The 19,395-nt window shown below is 38.7% G+C and overlaps 1 protein-coding gene across 1 annotated transcript in view; it reads left to right on the top strand.

Annotated features, from left to right (window-relative positions):
• Positions 1–952: 952 nt before the first annotated feature.
• SLC22A2 (solute carrier family 22 member 2) overlaps positions 953–19,395 on the top strand; it is a 47,535-nt gene continuing 29,092 nt past the window's right edge. The window contains exons 1-4 of the mRNA XM_069070366.1: positions 953–1,516; positions 2,906–3,009; positions 13,096–13,250; positions 18,097–18,265. Of these exons, the coding sequence (XP_068926467.1) occupies positions 1,106–1,516; positions 2,906–3,009; positions 13,096–13,250; positions 18,097–18,265 (839 nt within the window). The 5' untranslated portion in view covers positions 953–1,105. The remainder of the gene's footprint in view (positions 1,517–2,905; positions 3,010–13,095; positions 13,251–18,096; positions 18,266–19,395) is intronic.

The raw sequence follows: 19,395 nt of genomic DNA, 5'->3' as shown, positions 1-19,395 counted from the left end.
GAAATGTATTATTAATTTTGACAATCCTACTGCCTCTTGTTACCTTAGAAGAAGAGAAAGTGGAAGTGGGGCAGTTGAGAGGAAAGTTCTTGTAGGAAAAACAAATGCAAAAGAAAACTGGATTAAATTTCTGGCACTTATTATGCAGATGAAACAATAGGTGACCTACTCTCTTTGGCAGCTTGAAAATAACATTTAGGATTCTGTTCTTGACCTGCATAGACAGACATTGTTTCCTTTTCTAAGACTGACATAACTTCCCTCAAATTTAGATGCATTTGCCAGAGTATCTTAAACATTCACTGCCAATATGGACAAAAATGTACAAGACTTGTAGAGAGCAGAATGAATGCATTAAAACAACACACAGACAGTAAAGTCTTTATAAAAATATTTAGGTCAAAGGTAAGTGTAGTTTATGGGGATGAGACAAGAATGCCAGGCTGAGGCCCCAAACACATACTTTTCGTTAGCAAAATCATGAACCTCAGAAATAAAAACTGGAGATGCCCATCTGCTAACACAACGTGAATAACAGTGGTTGCATGTGAGGGGCACCCAGTGCAACAAGAAACACAGAGAGATTTTAACAAACTGTTTTGGAATTGAGTTACAGACCACATCTTAACATTTTGCTCTGTGGTAAGGCCGAAGAAATATAGTTTACCTTCTAGAACAGATGGACTGTATATTGGATATTAACATATTTGATTCTTGGGCACTCAGTTTCATTGAGATACGATAAATGGATCTGGGATCTATGAAGGTGCTCAAATTACTCACCTTGTTATACAGAGGAATAATTGTTTGGTGTGCTTGTATTAAGTAGCAAGAAACAAGCTACCGATGACATTACAACAAACACATTCAGCCCGATTGGCTTCCCAAGAGCCACTAAACATACATCTCCCTGGAACAAAGGGCCCAGTTGGAAGCGACTTTCACAAAGTAAAGGTCTAGATGAAAGGCTGGTCAATTTGTAAAGTAAATTAACTGTCACCCTTTGACTTTTGGTCAAAAGTTTTTGCAGAGCTCTAAACAGCCTGTCAGCAAAACTCGAGCAGTGCTGAGGAGAACAGCGGGTCGAACATTGCCTCCAGGAATAATGCCCACTGTAGATGACATTCTAGAGTACATTGGGGAATTTAACTTATTCCAGAAACAAACCTTTTTTATTTTGTCACTGATTTCTGCCTTTTTCACCCCCATCTATGTGGGGATTGTTTTCCTGGGCTTCACCCCAGATCACCGCTGCTTCGATCCTGGAGTTTCAGAGCTAAGCAAACGATGTGGCTGGAGTTTGGAAGAGGAGCTGAATTACACAGTGCCAGGCCTGGGTGTACCAGGAGATGCTTTCACCAGCCAGTGCCGGAGATACGATGTGGACTGGAACCAAACAGCCCTCAGCTGCACGGACCCATTAGCCAATTTTACCAGCAACAGGAACCACATCCCTCTTACCACCTGTCAGCATGGCTGGGTATACGACACTCCAGGCTCCTCCATTGTCACTGAGGTAAGTCTTAGCCAAGTCCTCAAGAAATTGCTAAGTGAAACACATGGACTGTGTGTTGGCCATAAATGTACTCTCGATTTTGGGGCACTCAATTCACTGAAATACAGTTAATACATCTGGGATATGTGAAGGGGCTCAGATTACTCACCCGTGTTATACAGAGGAATACTTGTTTGGTGTGCTTGTATTAATCAGCTACAAACTAGCTGTGAATGATAGCACAACAAACACATCCAGGCCAATTAGCTTGTTTGGGGCATTTCCAAGAGTCATTAAACACATCTCCCTGGAACAAAGTGCCCAGTTGGAAATAACTGTCACAGGGTTAAGGTCTAAATGAAGGGCTAGAAACAAGACCAAATGACTGATGATGTGTTTCCTTAAGATGAAACCTAACAGTTCATCTCTTTTTTTTTGAGAGGCAATTGGGGCTAAGTGACTTGCCTAGGGTCACATAGCTAGTCTGAGGTCACATTTGAACTCAGGTCCTTCTGACTCCAGGGCTAGTGGCTTACAATTCATCTTTTTTTTTTTTGGAGGAGGGAAAGCTGGGCAATTGGGGTTAAGTGACTTGCCCAAGGTCACATGGCTAGTAAGCATTAAGTGTCTGAGGCTGGATTTGAACTCAGATCCTTCTGACTCCAGGGCTGGTGCTCTATTCACTGTGCCACCTAACCGCCCCTCTAACAACTCATCTTGATGCACCTAGATGTATTTGTTTCTGGAATCCAGGCACTTTGGAACAGCTTTAATTGTTAGAAAATATTTTTCTTGACATCTTTGCAACTTCTACCAGGTGGTTCTAGTGCTACCCAATAGGACCCAACAGAACATGTTAAATCCAATTTTTGTATGACAGCCCTTAAAATATTTAAAGTTAACTTTCAAATCTCCCTGAATCTTCTATTCTCTGATACAGGCTTGAACTAGTTGACCTTATAGGGTCCTTTCAATTAAAAGATTCTACCATACTATTATGCCTTTAAACTGCTGACTATTGTGTAGACTTGCTGGGCAAGTCCCATACTCTGTGGGGCTTAATTTCCTTATCTTGGAAAGGATGTAGGTTGGATCAAATGGATCCTAAGGTCCTTTCTACCCCTGAGACTCTGATCCTTGAAGATAGAATGTGACTGTTACATAGAAATAACCAGGCAAATAAAGTTAACCCAAAACAATTGCTATTGCACCTTTTGATTTGTAAATTTCCAGCTGTCTTTAGAAAAGTGTCAAGAAAGTATTTAATGAATTGCCTTTAAACCATACCAATTGAATTTCACAAATACTGAGTACAAACTTGCTCAGCATTGTATGAAATGCTCTGTCTCTCTCATATTAGTGGTGAGATTTCTTTTTCATTGTCTTCTAACTTATGATGTGTCTCTGCAGTTTAACCTGGTGTGCGCCGATTCGTGGAAACTGGACCTGTTTCAGTCGATTGTGAATGTCGGATTTTTTATTGGCTCTGTGAGCATCGGTTACATAGCAGACAGGTACTTCTTTAATGCCATAGGATTTAAATGTGCATTCTGAAATAGAATCTCTTAAGAAGAATTAATGTTCCTGTTCTTTTAGAGAAACTATATCTATGATTTCATTGGTTTAAGGACTTCTTTGGGAAGAAACTCACCATCTAATAAGTCTAAAAACACACAAGTGAGTGATCTGCAGCACTGAGGTGAGTGACTTGCCCAGGGTCACATAGCCCATAGAGATAGGACTTGAACCCAGCCTATGTTGGATAAGGGTGACTTTCTATTCATTAAAGATTCTCTTGGGCTTTTTGTGGTTCTCTTGGATTCACAAGGGCCCCATTGCATTAGGAAGAAGGTAATTAAGACAACATTTTTTTAAAAAAAGACATCCACTATACCAAGCATTTTTATTTTTATCTTTATTTCTACTTCTCAAATTTCATGTTTTCCCTGAGTACCTAATAGTCTAACTGCAAAATCATGACCAAGTAAAAACATTTCCCATTTTCCTGAGTTTAACACATTCCTTTTACAGCAAAGTATAGTCGAAAAAGCATGCATGGATCATTGAGTCAGAAGATCTAAATCAAGTCCTATTTCTGATTCTTCAAGGCTGTTCAATGCTAGGGAGGTCAATTAAAGTTTCAAAGCTAAGCTTTTGCAATTATAAAGTGGAGTTGGTAACATTTGTGCTACCCTTTCTACCATGTTGTTGTGAGATAAATATAAAGTTTTAGCTGCTAGATCAATGTATTAGTATAAGCAAAGTTATCATATTATTATCTTTCCTTAGTTGTCGAGAATAATAACAGATGTCTCTCCTAGAAGAGGAGGGGACAAAGAGAGTTTTGTTTTAAGCATTAGAGAACTCTTCCTTCTTTGGTGTTATTTCCTTTCACCAGCCCACTGGCTTCCACAGTTCTTCCCCTCTCTACTCTGCTTCCCACCCAACTGACTGGGACCCACCCTTAGCCTCTAATAGACTTCCTGGGCATGTGTCGACTCAGTCTGCCAGAAAGAAGCATATCTGAGGTGACCCTATGGGCCAGATACACATCGGACTGTGATAGAATCTAGGATAAAGAATAGGAAGAAAACATTCTCTGCCTCCTCAAGGAAAACTAAGAATCTGATTAGCATAATTTCAATATCAGCCTGGAAGGTATAAAAAGATCCCCCCTAAGAAGAGAAGCAAAATGGATGATACTCTTAGGCACGGTCCCACAAGCTCTGGTGGCTTTTTAGATCTGAGAGTAGGCTATATACTGAAGACAGCATCTTTTACCTCTTCAATTATGGATAATCTTGGACCTATAGGATAATGGTGATGGAAGTATCAGCAGCAGGGATGGGTCAGGCCTGTTCTATGGGTCAGTATTTTTTTTTATATATTCCAAGGGTACACAGTAAACAATACACAGAATTTTGTTTCGAATATCCACAAAATCTTCATATGATCATATTCTCAAAGGGTGCCTGTTTTGGTCAGGTTTCTTAGCTCATAAGTGTGCTTATATCTCTAAAAGCCCTGAATTTCATGTTGTCCTCCTGTGGCCCTCTGATCCCCTGCACTGCCCTCACCTGACTCTATCCTCTCCAGAAGCATCAGAGTATTTACCCAGATTCCCATTCCCTGTTGTAAAAGGTAATCTTACAGCACAATTCTTGCTAAAGTATTAATAGGTGACAGAGCTTAATGTGTTACTTGCCTTAGAGATATTTACAATTTAACAGGGGACTGACCAAAAGAGAGCCAACATGTTGAGTGAGAGAGGGAGACAATTTTAGCAAAAAGCATTCATATTACATCATAATGGTCATTGCCTAGGTGCCCATTCTGGCTCTGTTCATTCGGATGTTCAAAGAAGATAGTGAATTATGTATGACTTTTAATCTTAGAAGATAATAGAAGACAAGTTTGAAAGGCCATTAAAAAGGTTATTACCTCCTGCATCATCAGGGACCCATTAACAATTCAAGATCCAGAGTCCAACAATGAGAGTCTGGGCTTCCAAGGATCTATTTGCCAGTTAATTACTTGCTCACTAACAGGCTTGGCCAGTCTCACAACTACCTCCTCCCCCCCGCCACACACACACACATACACTTCTCTATCCGCGAAATGTGTTAAATTATTAGCATGATATATTCATGTTTGCCCCTCAGCTTAGTTAATAGAATACTTAGAGGCCATTAGAGATTCTCATGACCCATGAATAGCATAGGACAAATCTGTAAGTTCCTGAGTCACAAACCCAAGCAAATGATCTATTTTCATACATAACTTCAGTAAGCATTTCTGCTTGAATTAATTTCCTCTCTACCTTTCCCCCCCTCTCTCCCTCCCTCCCTCTTTCCCTCTGTTGATCTATTACTCATTACACTGTTTGGCTCATCATTCTTTTAAACGAGGAGTTCTTAATGTGGGATCAGGGGATCCAGGGGTTTGTATGGGGGAAAAAAGCAATTGCATCTTTATTTTCACTAACTCTAAGTGAAATTTAGCATTTCCTTCCATTATAAATATAAGCAACAAAGCACAATAGTATTTGGCCTCACCAGACTGTCAAAGGGATCAACAATGCACAAAGTGTTAAAAACTCTTGCTTTAAACAGTGATTTATTAGAATAGGAATAAAGACTAGACCTGTGATTTCATTGGTGTAGGGATGTCCCAGAGGAGGAAATTCCCCTTACCAATGTGGTTAGCACCTTTTCTGTAACTTCTAGTCTCCTAGAGAACTGACAGATTAAGTAACTGGTCCAAGGTAACTCAACTAGTATGTGTCCAAGGTGGGACTTGAATCCAGGGCTTTCTGCCTTTTAGTCTAGTGTTCTACCCATCAGACTTTATCTTTGCATTCTCCCTCACCCCATCTCCACCTTAGTGCTTTACATATAAAGTAGACCCTTAATAAGCATTTGTTGAATTCAACTAAATTGAATTCTTCCCATAAAAGTTTTGGGAATTCAGTTTCCTTTTCTTGTAAACTTCCTAACAAATGCTCATAGGTCATTCCTGTCCCCACTACATCCAACACTTTTTCTGTTTTTGTGAAAGCTTACCTAAAACAAAAGGACAACAGATAATGGTTTTTCATTTTCTTTACACCACATCTATACCATTTTCTAACTCAACCAAGTCATACAGTAAAGCCAATTTGAAGGAATCTGATTTTTACATGGCAAAATTCCATGGAAACTCTCTCGTGGGGAAGCTTGCTAGTCTTTAATTCATTTCTCTAAAAAAAATAGGATTATAGAGCCACCTAGAGCTGGAAGAGAGCTCAGAGATCATGTAGTCCAATATATGATCCAATCTCCCCATTTTACATACAAGAAAAGTGAGGCCCTGGAATGTTAAGTGATTTGCTCTACATCACAACCATTTTCTGGACTTACCTAATAAAAAAAATGGAAAGGTAGGGAATTGTATTCTTGAATCATGGATTTCTTGCTTCAACTTAATCTATGTTAGTATAATGATTCAAACTGTGTGATCAGGGTAAGATTAGAAGACCAAAGATCCAGTTGGATTTGATTGATCTGATGCACCTGTGAATGAAAGCATCCAAGGTGTGCTTTTCAAACTTCTCAAGGGCAAGAATGCTTTCATTTTTTATCTTTGCATTCTCCAGATTTGGCACATAGTAGGTGGTTAATATGTCTTGTTGATTGTGGGGCTGATAGAATAAAAAGCCTGATAGCAAATGTAGGAACAGAAACTGCCCAATAGTAGGAATAGAAATTGCTCATTTAAATGAAAAAGGGCAGCTAGGTGGCACAGTGGATAGAGTACTGATCTGGAGTCAGGAAGGCGTTGAGTTCAGCCTCAGACACTTGCTAGCTTTGTGACGCTGGGCAAGTCAACTTAACTCCTTTTGCCTCAGTATCCTCATCTATAAAATGAGCTGGAGAAGGAAATAACAAACCACTCCAGTATCTTTTGACAAGAAAATGCAAAAGGGGTCATAAAAATTTGGACATGACAAAAAATAACTAAACAGCAACAAATTTGAGTTAAAAGTCCTCTGTATAATTTTCATTTGCATAGTGGGTGGTCTTCTCAAAGTTTCTGTTTGCAATGGAACAGTTCTAGACATATGAAGTTAATAAACAGCAGTAATTAGCCCAGAGCCTTTTTTTTTTTATGGAGATGCCCTTAAGTTCAGTCTGTTTTCCTGTTCAGTTTGGTAATTCCATTCCCTAAATCTTTGACCCTAGGCTAAGCAGGGATTAAATAAGGACTCTGGGTTCTGATATTACCTGGCACATATAAGAGAAGTTTTTGGCTTCAGAAACTCTACAGGATTGTTATAAAGGAATTGAAATCTGTGCCTGTAATGAAAGTATATATGAAAAGTGTATCATATCCTATCTATTCCATGGAAATTACTTGAGATTCCTAATGTCAATATGGCCCTTCTCATATAGTTTAGTGGCCTCTTGAGCAAATACAGGGCTATAGCAAGATAAGAATGGAAAGTTGATGAAGGATGAAGAATTCTGCCTCAAGTAGCATCATTCAAGGTAACAACGAGACAGGGAAACTGTCCGGTCCTTATGTTCCATGTTTTAGAGGGCCTTTATGCCCACCAATGCCAGGCAGTGACTCAGGGAGAGTACAGAATGAGAAGGCTCTGCCATCTGAGAAATAAAAACAAAACAAAAACAAAAACAACTCAAACTTCGGCTTTTTTTTTTCAAGACCAGAACTATAAGTTCATCCATGTATGGAACTCCCAGTGAGGAAATTCCTTTCACCAAAACAGTGACGTTTCTGCAAACTTTATTCTTAGAGCTTTGACTGTAGTCACGGAGCCAGTATGTGTCAGAGGCTGGACGAAACTAGGCCTTCCTGACTCTGAGCCCAACTCTCTACTTACTATACCACATTGCCTTTTTTTAATTAAATTTTTTGTTTATTTTTAGTTTACATCACTCATATCTACAAGATTTTAAGTTACAAATTTTCTTCCCATCTTTCCCCTACCCACTACCCCAAAACAGCGATCCCAATGTATACCCCTCCCCCAATCTGTAGGGCAAAATGGATCTCCATACCCCAGTGCCTATATAACTTATTTCCCAGTTGCATGTAATCATCATCATCATTATATATATTTTTAAACATTTGATTTTAAAACTTTGACTTCCAGATTCTTTCCTTTCCTCCCTTGTCACCCACCCTTACTGGGAAGATAAGCAATTCAATATAAGTTGTACATGTGTAGCTACGCAAGACATTTCCATAGTGGATATATTGTGAAAGACTGGCTATATTTCCCTCCCTCCTATCCTGCCCCCACTTGTTCTATTCTCTACTTTGACCCTGTCCCTTTTTGAAATTGTGTGCTTCCAACTTCCCTCCCCCCCAGCCTGTCCTCCCTTCCTTCGTCCCCCCTCTCATCTCCTTCCCCCCTACTCTCCTGTAGGGTGAGATGCCCTACTTAGACCACACTGCCTTTTTAATAATCATAAAAAGAGTGCCTACCTTTCCCCATCACTATGAAGGCAGAGCCATTCTCCCTTTGCATACACACACACACATACACACACATACACACACACATACACACACATACATACACACACATACACATATACATACACACACATACACACTATTTTGTGGCTATTTGAAGCTATTTTGTGGCTCTAATGTTTTTTTTTTTCCTTTTAAAGCTTCCCCTATCATTAATATCCTCCTGAGTTCAAATCCAGTCTCAGACATCAGCTGTGTGACCCTGGGCAAGTCACTTAACTCTGCCTCCATTTCCACATCTATAAAATGAGCTGGAGAAGGAAATAGCAAGCCCCTCCAGTATCTTTGCCAAAACAACCCCAAATAGGGTCATGAAGAGTCAGACACGACTAAAAAAATGACTTAACTGTTGTTCATATTAAATTGATTTCATTTCTGGGAAAACATTCAGCATTTAGAGACCCATAGTATGGCTCGCCCTATAAGCCTCACATTTCTGTTGGTGAGAGCACTGATTTCAAGCCCAGTTCTCAGGACTGGGACAGAATTAAAATTAATTTTATTGTATTTACTGTCCCGCAAGGAGCTAGGGCTAAGGCAGACAGTACAAATTAACTAGCAAATGAGCTCAGGTAGTACAGAGCTTTATGAACTCCAAAGCACTATTTTAAGTATAAGCTATTGTTAAGGGAAAAGATATAATAATAGTGATTACTACTGGACAGTGGAAAAGCTGAAGATTTATAACCTATAGATCTTTAAGAATACAATACAAATCTTCATTTGATGGAAATAATTAGAGTTTAATTCTTAGAGATAGCAGAATAAACCAGCGAACTGTCTCAGTCTTGAGTAGCTCCGGAGTTTGGGGAGTTTTTTTTTAATCAAGAACAAATATAAACATTTCAAATATATGAAGAATAAGAGGATTGCATATGAAACAGTGAACCACTAAACGCAGCTTTAAAAAGAAATATAATATGTTACATTTTTCGAGGTTGTAACAAAATTACTCTGTCTTTGGCCTCTTCTTACCTTTCCAATTGTCTCACGCCTTCTTGTGATCCCGTGATGCCCTCTTTGCTGTTCCTCACGCATACCACTTCATCTCCAGTCACTTTCACTGGCTGTCTCCCCATGCCTGGAACGTCTTCTTCCTCATCTCTGCCTCCTGGCTTTCCTGACTTCCTTCAAATGTCAATCAAAGTTCTACTGTCTGCAAAAAGCTTTTCTCCATCCTTTTTAATCTTCTTATTTATTTTTATTCTCATTCTTTTTATATTTATATTTATTCTCATATATTTATTCTCATTCTTTTTAATCTTCATACGTTCCCTCTGAGATAATTTCCGGTTTGTCCTGTATATGTCTTGTTTGTACAAACCTGTATATCATCACTGTTCCACCTTCCCCATTAGACTATGAGCTCCTTGAAAAAAAGGACTGGTTTTTTTTTTCCTTTCTTTGGATCCCTAATGCTTAACACGGTGCCTAGCACATAGCAGGTGCTTAAAAAATGTTTATTAACTTGACTCAACTCTCCCTTTCTGAGCTTCTTTTTGTCTTCTGTTCCTTTAAAAAATATTTTATTGGTATGGGGTTTTTTTTTTAGCATATCTATCACTACCTTCTAACTCAGCATCTTCTGCCCGCACATAGAAGCATTCTCTTGTAACAAATATGCATAATCTAGCAAAATAAAGCAGCACAATGGTGATGTTTGAGAAGAGATATCTGATTCAGAGAAACATTGGAAGATTTATATGAACTGAGACAGACTGAAAGGAGCAAAATCAGGAGAACAATCGACATGATGACCACAGTAAGAATAGAAAGGAAGGTGCAGCTAGGTGGTTCAGTGAATAGAGCACCAACCCTGGAGTCAGGAAGACCTGAGTTCAAATATGACCTCAGGCACTTAAAGACTTACTAGCCATATGACCTTGGGCAAGTCACTTAACCCCAATTACCCTGAATGCCCCCCTCCAAAAAAGCAAAAAAAAAAAGAATATAAAGGAAAATGTCTTAATAATTGTTCTCTAAAAGTCCAAAGAGACATCAGGGTTATTTACACAGTAGGCTGCTCTCTTAGTTCTAATAAGCACATGTTTTTGAGCCCCAATGCTGGTCCAGGCACTGTGCTTAGTGCTGATATAGAGATAGACAGATAGATACATACAGAGATACATATATAGATAGATGTACACATAATACATGCATACACATATATGCATACATACATGCATCTGTACATGTCGGTGTGTGCACACGTGTGTATGTGTACATGCATGCACAAAGATAAGCAAAAGAAGTCCTTGACCTTAAGGATCCTACTTATAAGCCACTTAGAGAAGAGATAACTCTCTGAAAAGTAAAGTTTCCAATCTAAGGGAACTGACTGTATGATATAAAATTGTAGGATGCAGAACAAAATTTATAACCCATATTCTCCCTGTGACAAACATATCATACTATGTTAGGAAATAGCATTGGGAGAGAATCAAGGATGTGTGATGTATTTAGGTCTCCATTTTTCTTGAATGCTAAAGGGTAGAGTTTTGGACTTATAGTCAGGAATATGGGTTCAAATTCAAACAAGTAACTTATTCTATCTTTACCTCAATTTCCTCATCTGCAAAATAGGTGTAATGTATCCATATAATAGCCCTACCTCATAGGGTTGTTCCAGGATATCAATGAAACAATGAATGGACAGCTCTTTGTGAACTAGAAAAATACTCAGTAAATATTGGTTATTAGTCTTTTCTTTACTAGTGGGTTTAAAGAAGATGGTCTAAGACAACCAAGTACTATTTAGTTGATCCTTGCCCTAATTCACCTTGAGTGCCATAACTTCTGATGGGCCAATAGAATGAATATACCAATAAAATAATTCACTTGATAATCTGAAAGAATCAAATTCTACCCCCATCATATCTGAAAAGATACAGAATCACATGATCTTCATTGGAAAAGACCTCAGATTTCAACTAGTCATTCCCTGAATCTGTGCAAGAATTCCCCTGCATCTTCCCAGAAAAGTAATCATCAAGTTTTTGCTTGAAGACTTCCAGGAATAAGGAATTTGGTATCTCTCACGAGATGCCATTTTGCTTTTGAATACTTTTGATTGTTAGGAAGTTCTTTCTGTATGGAGCTGAAATCTGCTTTTCTCTCCTTCTAACTACATTCATTTCTTAAGAAAGGGAGAAAATAACTATAGAAAAGTATAGGAGGAAAGTGATACTAAAATCATCACCAGGTTCTTGTGCATTGATTTCCTTACTTCCAAAAAGATGACAGGTTTTATGCATCTTGGCAAAGGCTATTTGGGTGAATTGGATTTCTGGAAACTTCATTTTATTTTCTTGGTATGTAGTAAAGAATGTTTCTTCAAAAAGAACAAAACAATAAAAACTGAATGCTGGGAAATTTTAATGACCAAGCTTTGCCCCCAGAGAAGAAATATGAAAATATGCCCCTCCCCTACTTTTTGTAGACCCAGGGGGCCTATAGGTGTGAAATAATACAGATAACATCATGTATTTTTAATGTTGGTTACTTTTTCTGAAATTTTCCTCCTCTTTTTTATTCTTTGTTATAAGCAGAGGTAGGCTGGAGCCAGGTCAAACCAGGGTGATTGTTAAATTTTAAGTGTACACATTTACAACTTGGAAATGGGAAAAGCTACAATTCTGGACTTGGTTTATTGTTTTGTTGTCTAAATAATTGTCTAAACTTAAGAAAGTGAAGGAGAAAATGTTAATACTATAGATTAAACCTTTTAAATGTGGCCTATATACGACCCTACTTTGGGCCTACATTGCCCTCCCCCCCCCCCCCAAGAACCTGTTGTTAAATATTTAGCAGCACACCTCTGATAATAAGCGATTGTGGGTCGGAGAGGGGGGAAGTAAGGGAGAGTGATAAAAGCAGGTGATTGAAAAAACAAAAGGTGTTGAAACTTATTTAAAGAATGAAAATCACTTCTTAAAGGGGAAAAAAAGACTTTATGTAGCACTACTTGATTTTGGGGAAGAACTTGGGTCATTAGGTTTAGTGATCTGAGTTATGGTTGTTCATCTTTTGTTTTCTTTTTTTTTTCCTTTTTGGGGGGGGTAGGCAGGGGAATTGGGGTTAAATTACTTGCCCAGCTACTAAGTGTGTCAAGTGGCTGAGGTCATATTTGAACTCAGGTCCTCCTGACTCCAGGGTCTGTGCTCTATTCACTGTACCATCTAGCTGCCCCAATCTTTCCTTTTCTAAGAAGACCAATGACATCAGGAGGGTGATGTCTTGACTTGTAAATTAATTGAATGTAAGTGAGGCAGAGCTTTACAAAGTCATCAGCCTCACTGTCTCCTCTGGAGTCATCAAAGCCCAGTGGCAAGACAAAGGTCAACTTGGTTGGCAATGGTCCAGGATGCAGCAGGAGACTTTGACCTTTTTAAATTAAGGTCTTTCTCAGTATTCATGGAAAAACTCTTGTGTAGATGATATTCATTCAGGAAGTCCCATGCTTCTTTAAATCACAATTAGCCAGTATTATTTCTTAAGTCTTCAGTATTTTTTCATGATTAGCCTAATTCTGCCTTCTCGATGTGTCTGTTTCTCCCCAGGTTTGGTCGTAAGCTGAGCCTTTTAACTACAATTCTCATAAGTACTGTTTCGGGAGTTCTCATGGCCCTTTCTCCAAGCTACACCTGGATGTTAATCTTCCGATTTATCCAAGGACTGGTCAGCAAGGCTGAGTGGTTAATAGGCTACATCCTGAGTAAGAATGCATGTGATTACAGCTGTGGGAGTAGGAAAAACATGGCCTTCAGAAATAAAACGTGAAGGGTGGGAGGGAGTGTTGGAAGAACCTAAAATGAAGAATGGTTGTGTCTTGACTTGGCAAAAAAAAAAGTCTCCCTAATTTCTAAACAATTGATTTTTTCTTACCTGGAAGAAAAGCTCTCTCAACCAATTTCTTCATTCTTTCTACAAAAAAAAAATTCCCAACACATCAAGGAGGTAAATGAGATAAAAGATTGTCACTCCTTAAGCTTGTCTTGATAAACATCCGTTTTATTATTAAAGCCTTTTGGAATTTTTTTATTTGGTTTCCCAGAGTGTTACATTTGTGAAGAATTTAGCCCACTGTGCCCATTCAAAGAGAAAATAATAGGAAAACAGGAACCCCTGGCTGTGATTCAACTCTGAACTAGAAGGCTACATTGTAAATCTCTATATTTATTTGGCATTGAGTGAAGTGGAGAGAGTTTGTCTTGGATACTGAGAGACAAGTTCAAGTTCCATGTCTTACAAATATTGACTTTGTGACCACCTAAATAAGTCATTTAACCTCTCTGAGTGTCCTGGACTACTTACTCTCTTAAGACTGTAAGTTGTAGAGAAGGTGCCAACCTACATTGGTAGATGGAGTTTCTCATCAGGTACTCCTTATACCAAAGAAATCACAAGTTGTCCCTATCCCTATATTTATTTCTCCAGTACCTATCCCTATATTTATTCCTCCAGTCCCTATCCCTATATTTATTTCTCCATATAAGATATTTTCTGATAAACTCAATCATCCCTCAAATTACAGACAGAGAAACTGAGAACAACAGAATCCAAGTCTATATAACCACCACCTGTAATGTCAGGAATAGAAATAATATTTTGCTCCTCATTGTTCAGTAATTTAGTCATGTCCAACTCTTTGTGATCCCACGGACCATATTACACCAGGCTCTTCTATCATCCACTATTATACCATGCCCTAAAAACCTGAATCATGTTCACTCTCTAGTCAGAACAAGAAATGCTTACATATTTGAATCCCAAAAGCAGCAACATTTTGATTCTTCCAGGAAAATCAGGACCAATGAAAAAGGCACTGTCCCAACCTAAGAATTACTTGTTCTCAGAGAGAAAGCCAGCCAATTTATGAGAATTTACTGCCAATATTAAATTAGAAACTAAGTAAATTTAACATTAATTCTTGTGAATTCCCCTTAGCATTTCACCCCCCCTTAGTTATATTAAAGTAGTTTTTGCATAGTACAAACTGAAACTATATTTTAGATATTATCTACAGAATCCTATTAATGTATTATAGCTGGAAAGATGAGGTTGGTTAATCCTTCTATGGTGGCATGGAAAGTGTGTGTGTATTGTATGTATATATGTACAGTACATATAGTGTATATGTGTATATATGTATAGTATATATAGAGAGTATGTATGTATATGTGGAGATATATATGTATATGTGTATACACATCTGGTCACACTAATGATGAAAATTTTGCTGAGGAGATCTAGCAAAGTGAAGGGAAAGTAGTTTGATTTTGGATATCATTCTTAATATTGAGGAGCCAGTAGCATAAATTTAAATTTTAAGTCCCCAAATAAAGTTTTAAAATAATAAACCCCCTCTGCTTTCAATCCATCACTTTTTAGAAATACTCTTACCATGAATGTTGGAATGTTGGGAGACAGGGAACTATCTCTCTTGAAGGAGAGTCACCGCCACGATCATTCTCGCTCCATCATTTATTTTTAAAGTCTCCCTATCTAACAGCACATTTCCCCTTGCCTGTAAATCCACCCATGTCTCACCTATCCTGAAAAAAAAAACACCCTCACGTGATCCTTCCATCTTTGCTATCACCCTTTATCTCTTCTGCCCTTCCTTGAAAAGGCTGCATACACTTTCTCTCCTCTGACTCTCTTTTTAACTCATTATACTCTGCCTTCTGATCTCATCATTCCACCAAAACTGCTCTCTCCAAAGTAACCAATGATCTGTATCTTAGGTGACATGTTCAATTCCCTTTTCTCAGTCCTCATTCTTCTCCCCCTCTCTGCAGCATTTGACACTTAATGACATTTAAATCTCTTTGATATTCTCTTCTCTCTAGGTTTTAGGGGCACCCCTCTCTCCTGGTTCTCCTCCTACCTGACTACTCCTTCCTAGTACTCTTTGACCCCTAGGTATCCCTCAGGGATCTGTGCTGGGTCCTCTTCTCTTCCCTTCTATTCTACTTCACTCGATGACTTCATCAGCTCCCATAGATTTAAGTACCATGTCTATGTTGATTGATTCTCAGATCTACCTATCCTACCACAATCTCCCTGCTCACCTTCAATCTCATATCTCTGCCTTTCAGACATCTCAAACTAAATGTCTGATAGACATCTTAAACTCAACATGTCCAAAACAGAACTCATCTTTTCCCCAAGCCCTCCACCCTGCTCCCCTCCCTGTTACAATCCTCCCAGTCCCTCAGGCTTGCCACCTAGATGCCCTGTTGCCTCCTCACTATCTCTCAAAGCCTCTCCCCACCATAACCAACCCATTGCCAAGACCTGTTAATTTTTCCTTTGCACAGTTGTCTCCCTTCTCTCCTCCAGTATTGCCACCACTCTTGTTCATCCTCATCACCTCAAGCCTGAATTATTTTGATGACTTGCTTTTGGGTCTGCCTGCCTCAGGTCTGTCCATCCTCCATTCAGTCACCAAAATGATTTTCCTAAAGCACACATACAACTATGTCACCCCCTACTCAATAAAAGTCTTGTGTCTCCCTATCGCCTCCAGGATCAAATATAAAATGCTCCATTTGGCATTCAAAGCCCTCGTAACCTAACTCCCTCCTACTTTCCAGTCTTTTTGCAATTTATCTCCCCCTCCTACTCTTCAGTTTAGTGATGCTGGCCTCCTGGCTGTTGCATGAACAAAATGCACCATCACTTGTTCCAGTAAATTTCTCCCTCATCAACTCTGCCTATTGACCTCCCTGGCTTCTTCTAAGACCCAACTAAAATTCCATTTTCTATAGGAAGACCTTCTTAACCCTTTTTAATTCTAGCACTTTTCCTCTTAATTACTTCCTACCTACCCTGTACATAGCTTGCTTTGTATATATTCGTTTTCTCTTTTTCTCCCCCATTCAGTTGTGAGCCGCTTGAGGGCAGGGACTGTGTGTTTGCCTCTTTTTATATCCCCAGAATCTAGAACACTACCTGATGTATATATTGATTGATTGACTATGATTCCCTACCACAATAGAGACTTATGGAGATAGTATATTAGTCACAAAAAAATTAAAACTTCATTTGGGATATAATTAGAAGCAATTAAAAAAACTTTAATGGTGGAATTTAACTTGGTTTGCAGATGGTTGTAACTTGAAATATGTTCAAGTGATAAATCTCCAAATTAAAATTAGATTCTTAGAAACGTTTCTGCAGTATATTGACTATCTGGAATATTAATTTCAATTTGTTTTTAGTTTTAAAGCCACTATGCCTAATTCTATGTGTAGTATGGGATAGTGGATAGATAACCAGCCTCCAATCCAAGAAGGACTATTTCTATCACATTCTGGCTATGTGACCTCGGGCAAATGCTCTGTCAAAAGGTTTTGAGTTCATCTGGTAAGAGTTTTTTCATCTAGGAAATTTCCTATAGACCATTGAAATCACAGGTCTCAGCTCTGTCACAAATCTGAACCACATGGAGTTAAAATTTACCTCTATGGTATTTTTGAAGGAAAATAAAAGGAAAGGGGTGGGAGAGGTTTGCCAAATATAATCATGGTCAAAGAAATGCTTTACCAATTCAAAAGAACTCCTTTTGAGTACTTGTTAAAATATAAACTATGTATATGCTATTATTTTTTTTTTACCAGACCTGTGTTTTATTCAGGTATAAGGTACGCCCAATGAGAAAATTTCCTCTACCAATGCAAAAGAGCATTTGCTTTACAATTTAAGGGCTTAGACAGTTGCTTAGGGCAGAGATGTCAAACATAAGAGACAACAGAGCCTTGGGAACACAATGTAATTGGGAAATATTTAACAAAATAAATAAAAATACAATAGGACCTAGCTAATGTTAACATGTGTTTTAGGACCTAGCTAATGTTAACATGTGTTTTTCTAAGTCAATATGTGGCATTCGAGTGGCCCCTTATTTCTATTTGGGTTTGATACCACAGGGCCCCTGAGCCCTAAATGACTCATACAGGGTTCCACAGTCAGTTCAATATTAGGCAGAGTGAACCAAAATGTTTTGGACTCCAAGGCCAGTTCTATCTACTAGGTAACACTGTCTTTTAGTGCTCATTCTAAACTTCCTTATGTATTTAGGCAGTCTTGTTTTTCAGCCTAGTTTAAGATATTGCATATATTTAAAAATAAGAAAATTAAATTTCTTTACAAAATTTATTTTCTGTACTCCAAACTTTTCAGTAATTCTGATTTGTCTAATTGGAACCAGTTCTTGGGAACTAGTGAAATGTTACAGTATTTAGTGGAACAAGGGTGATGAAACTGGGCAGGGGTGTTCTGGCTCTGTAGGGATGGACGAATACTGTAGTAGGATGCCCAGCATGTGTCCATCTCCATAGGCCAGATCTCTGAAGACCTGGTTCCATCATTCCTTTCGTAATAGGTAGAACTAGAACTTCAAAGATTCGAGAGTCTCAAGTGATCTCATAAAACTCTTAGAAAGGAAAAAATGTAGGGGGCTTTGGGAGAGTTCTAGCTACTTCATTATTTAAAGGCACCAATGACCCTTTGTCTCAAATCACCCCTGAAACTGATCATTTGCTTATGTTTTCTAGTCACTGAATTTGTTGGCCTAAAGTACCGGAGGACTGTGGGAATTTGTTACCAAATGGCTTTCACCACAGGCCTCCTGATTCTGTCAGGGATTGCTTATGCTCTGCCTTCCTGGAGATGGCTGCAGCTCACAGTTTCCCTGCCCTGCATCTGTTTTTTGCTCTACTATTGGTAAGTAGGAATGGGAAGGGAAAGGAGGTCATTTCTACCTTTTTTCTCTTATCATATCTGGTCCTGAGCTTTGTACCAGGAATCATAAGACTGAATTCTAATCCTGAGCTTCAGGGAGCCCCATTCCATGCTAGAAGACACGGCGCATGCTGTTGGCTAATCATTTCCCTTGGGACTACGTGTTCTTTTACACAGTGATCAAAGAGTTAGGTGTCTTCTGACTCCTGATTCTCCATTCCATTCTGAAATCAGTAATTCCCTTGGGACTTAGTGTTATATTTTAGTTGCTCATGAAATACTCTGTAATTATAGCAGATGTGATTTTAAGGTATTTTCTTTTTTTTTTTTTTAAAGCTATTAGGGTTAAGTAATTTACTCAAGGTTTCATGGCCATTTATTTCTGAATGTGGTGCTAAGTATCTGAGCCCGGATTCGATCCCCAGGTCATCCTGACACTGGAGCCGGTGCTCTTACTCGCTGAGCCGCCTGGCCGCCCAAGAGTTAGGTGTCTTAAAGCCTGTACAGCCATAATGGCTACTTTTGGGGGGACTGAAAATTGCTTCTAGCAACAGCAGCACAATCATGATTGTGAACACTTTAGAAAGACTCCCCTCCCTCTAACTGTTCAACTACCCCTAATATCTCTACTTTTCTCTCTAGCATCTAGAGTAGGAATTCTTAACCTGGGCTACACAGTTCCCTACTCCCAAGAGGTCCATGGATAGATTTCAGAGTGTTCATGAGAAAAAATAAATTTCCATTTCCTTTATTCATGAATTTTAAAGAAAGTATTCTGAGAAGGGATTCATAGGCTTCACCAGATTGCCAAAGGTGTCCTTGACACTTATACAAAGAGGCATGCTCAAGGGTTATCTCTTGAGAATTTCTTAGGGAGACATCAGGAGCATCAGATACTACTGGTTGTCCAGAATAAATAAAGAAAGGAGATGGTAAGATCCTCAGCCTAGCCCAGGTTTAAAACAAGTAAAAGGTATCTGCTACCAAAATGGGTCTTGATTTTCATAGCACCTACCCTGCACATAGACGCCTAGCCTAACTTTGATTTTTCCACAATCATGGGACCCCAATTGTGTGTAAAAGAAGGCTCCTGATTATATTTTAAAAAGTAG

Source organism: Petaurus breviceps, unplaced genomic scaffold, assembly GCF_028583685.1.
Source record: "Petaurus breviceps papuanus isolate PSGF00001 unplaced genomic scaffold, PetGlider_PUasm1.0 90808, whole genome shotgun sequence".
Lineage (NCBI taxonomy): Eukaryota > Metazoa > Chordata > Mammalia > Diprotodontia > Petauridae > Petaurus > Petaurus breviceps.
This window is presented reverse-complemented; position numbering and strand designations above follow the sequence as displayed.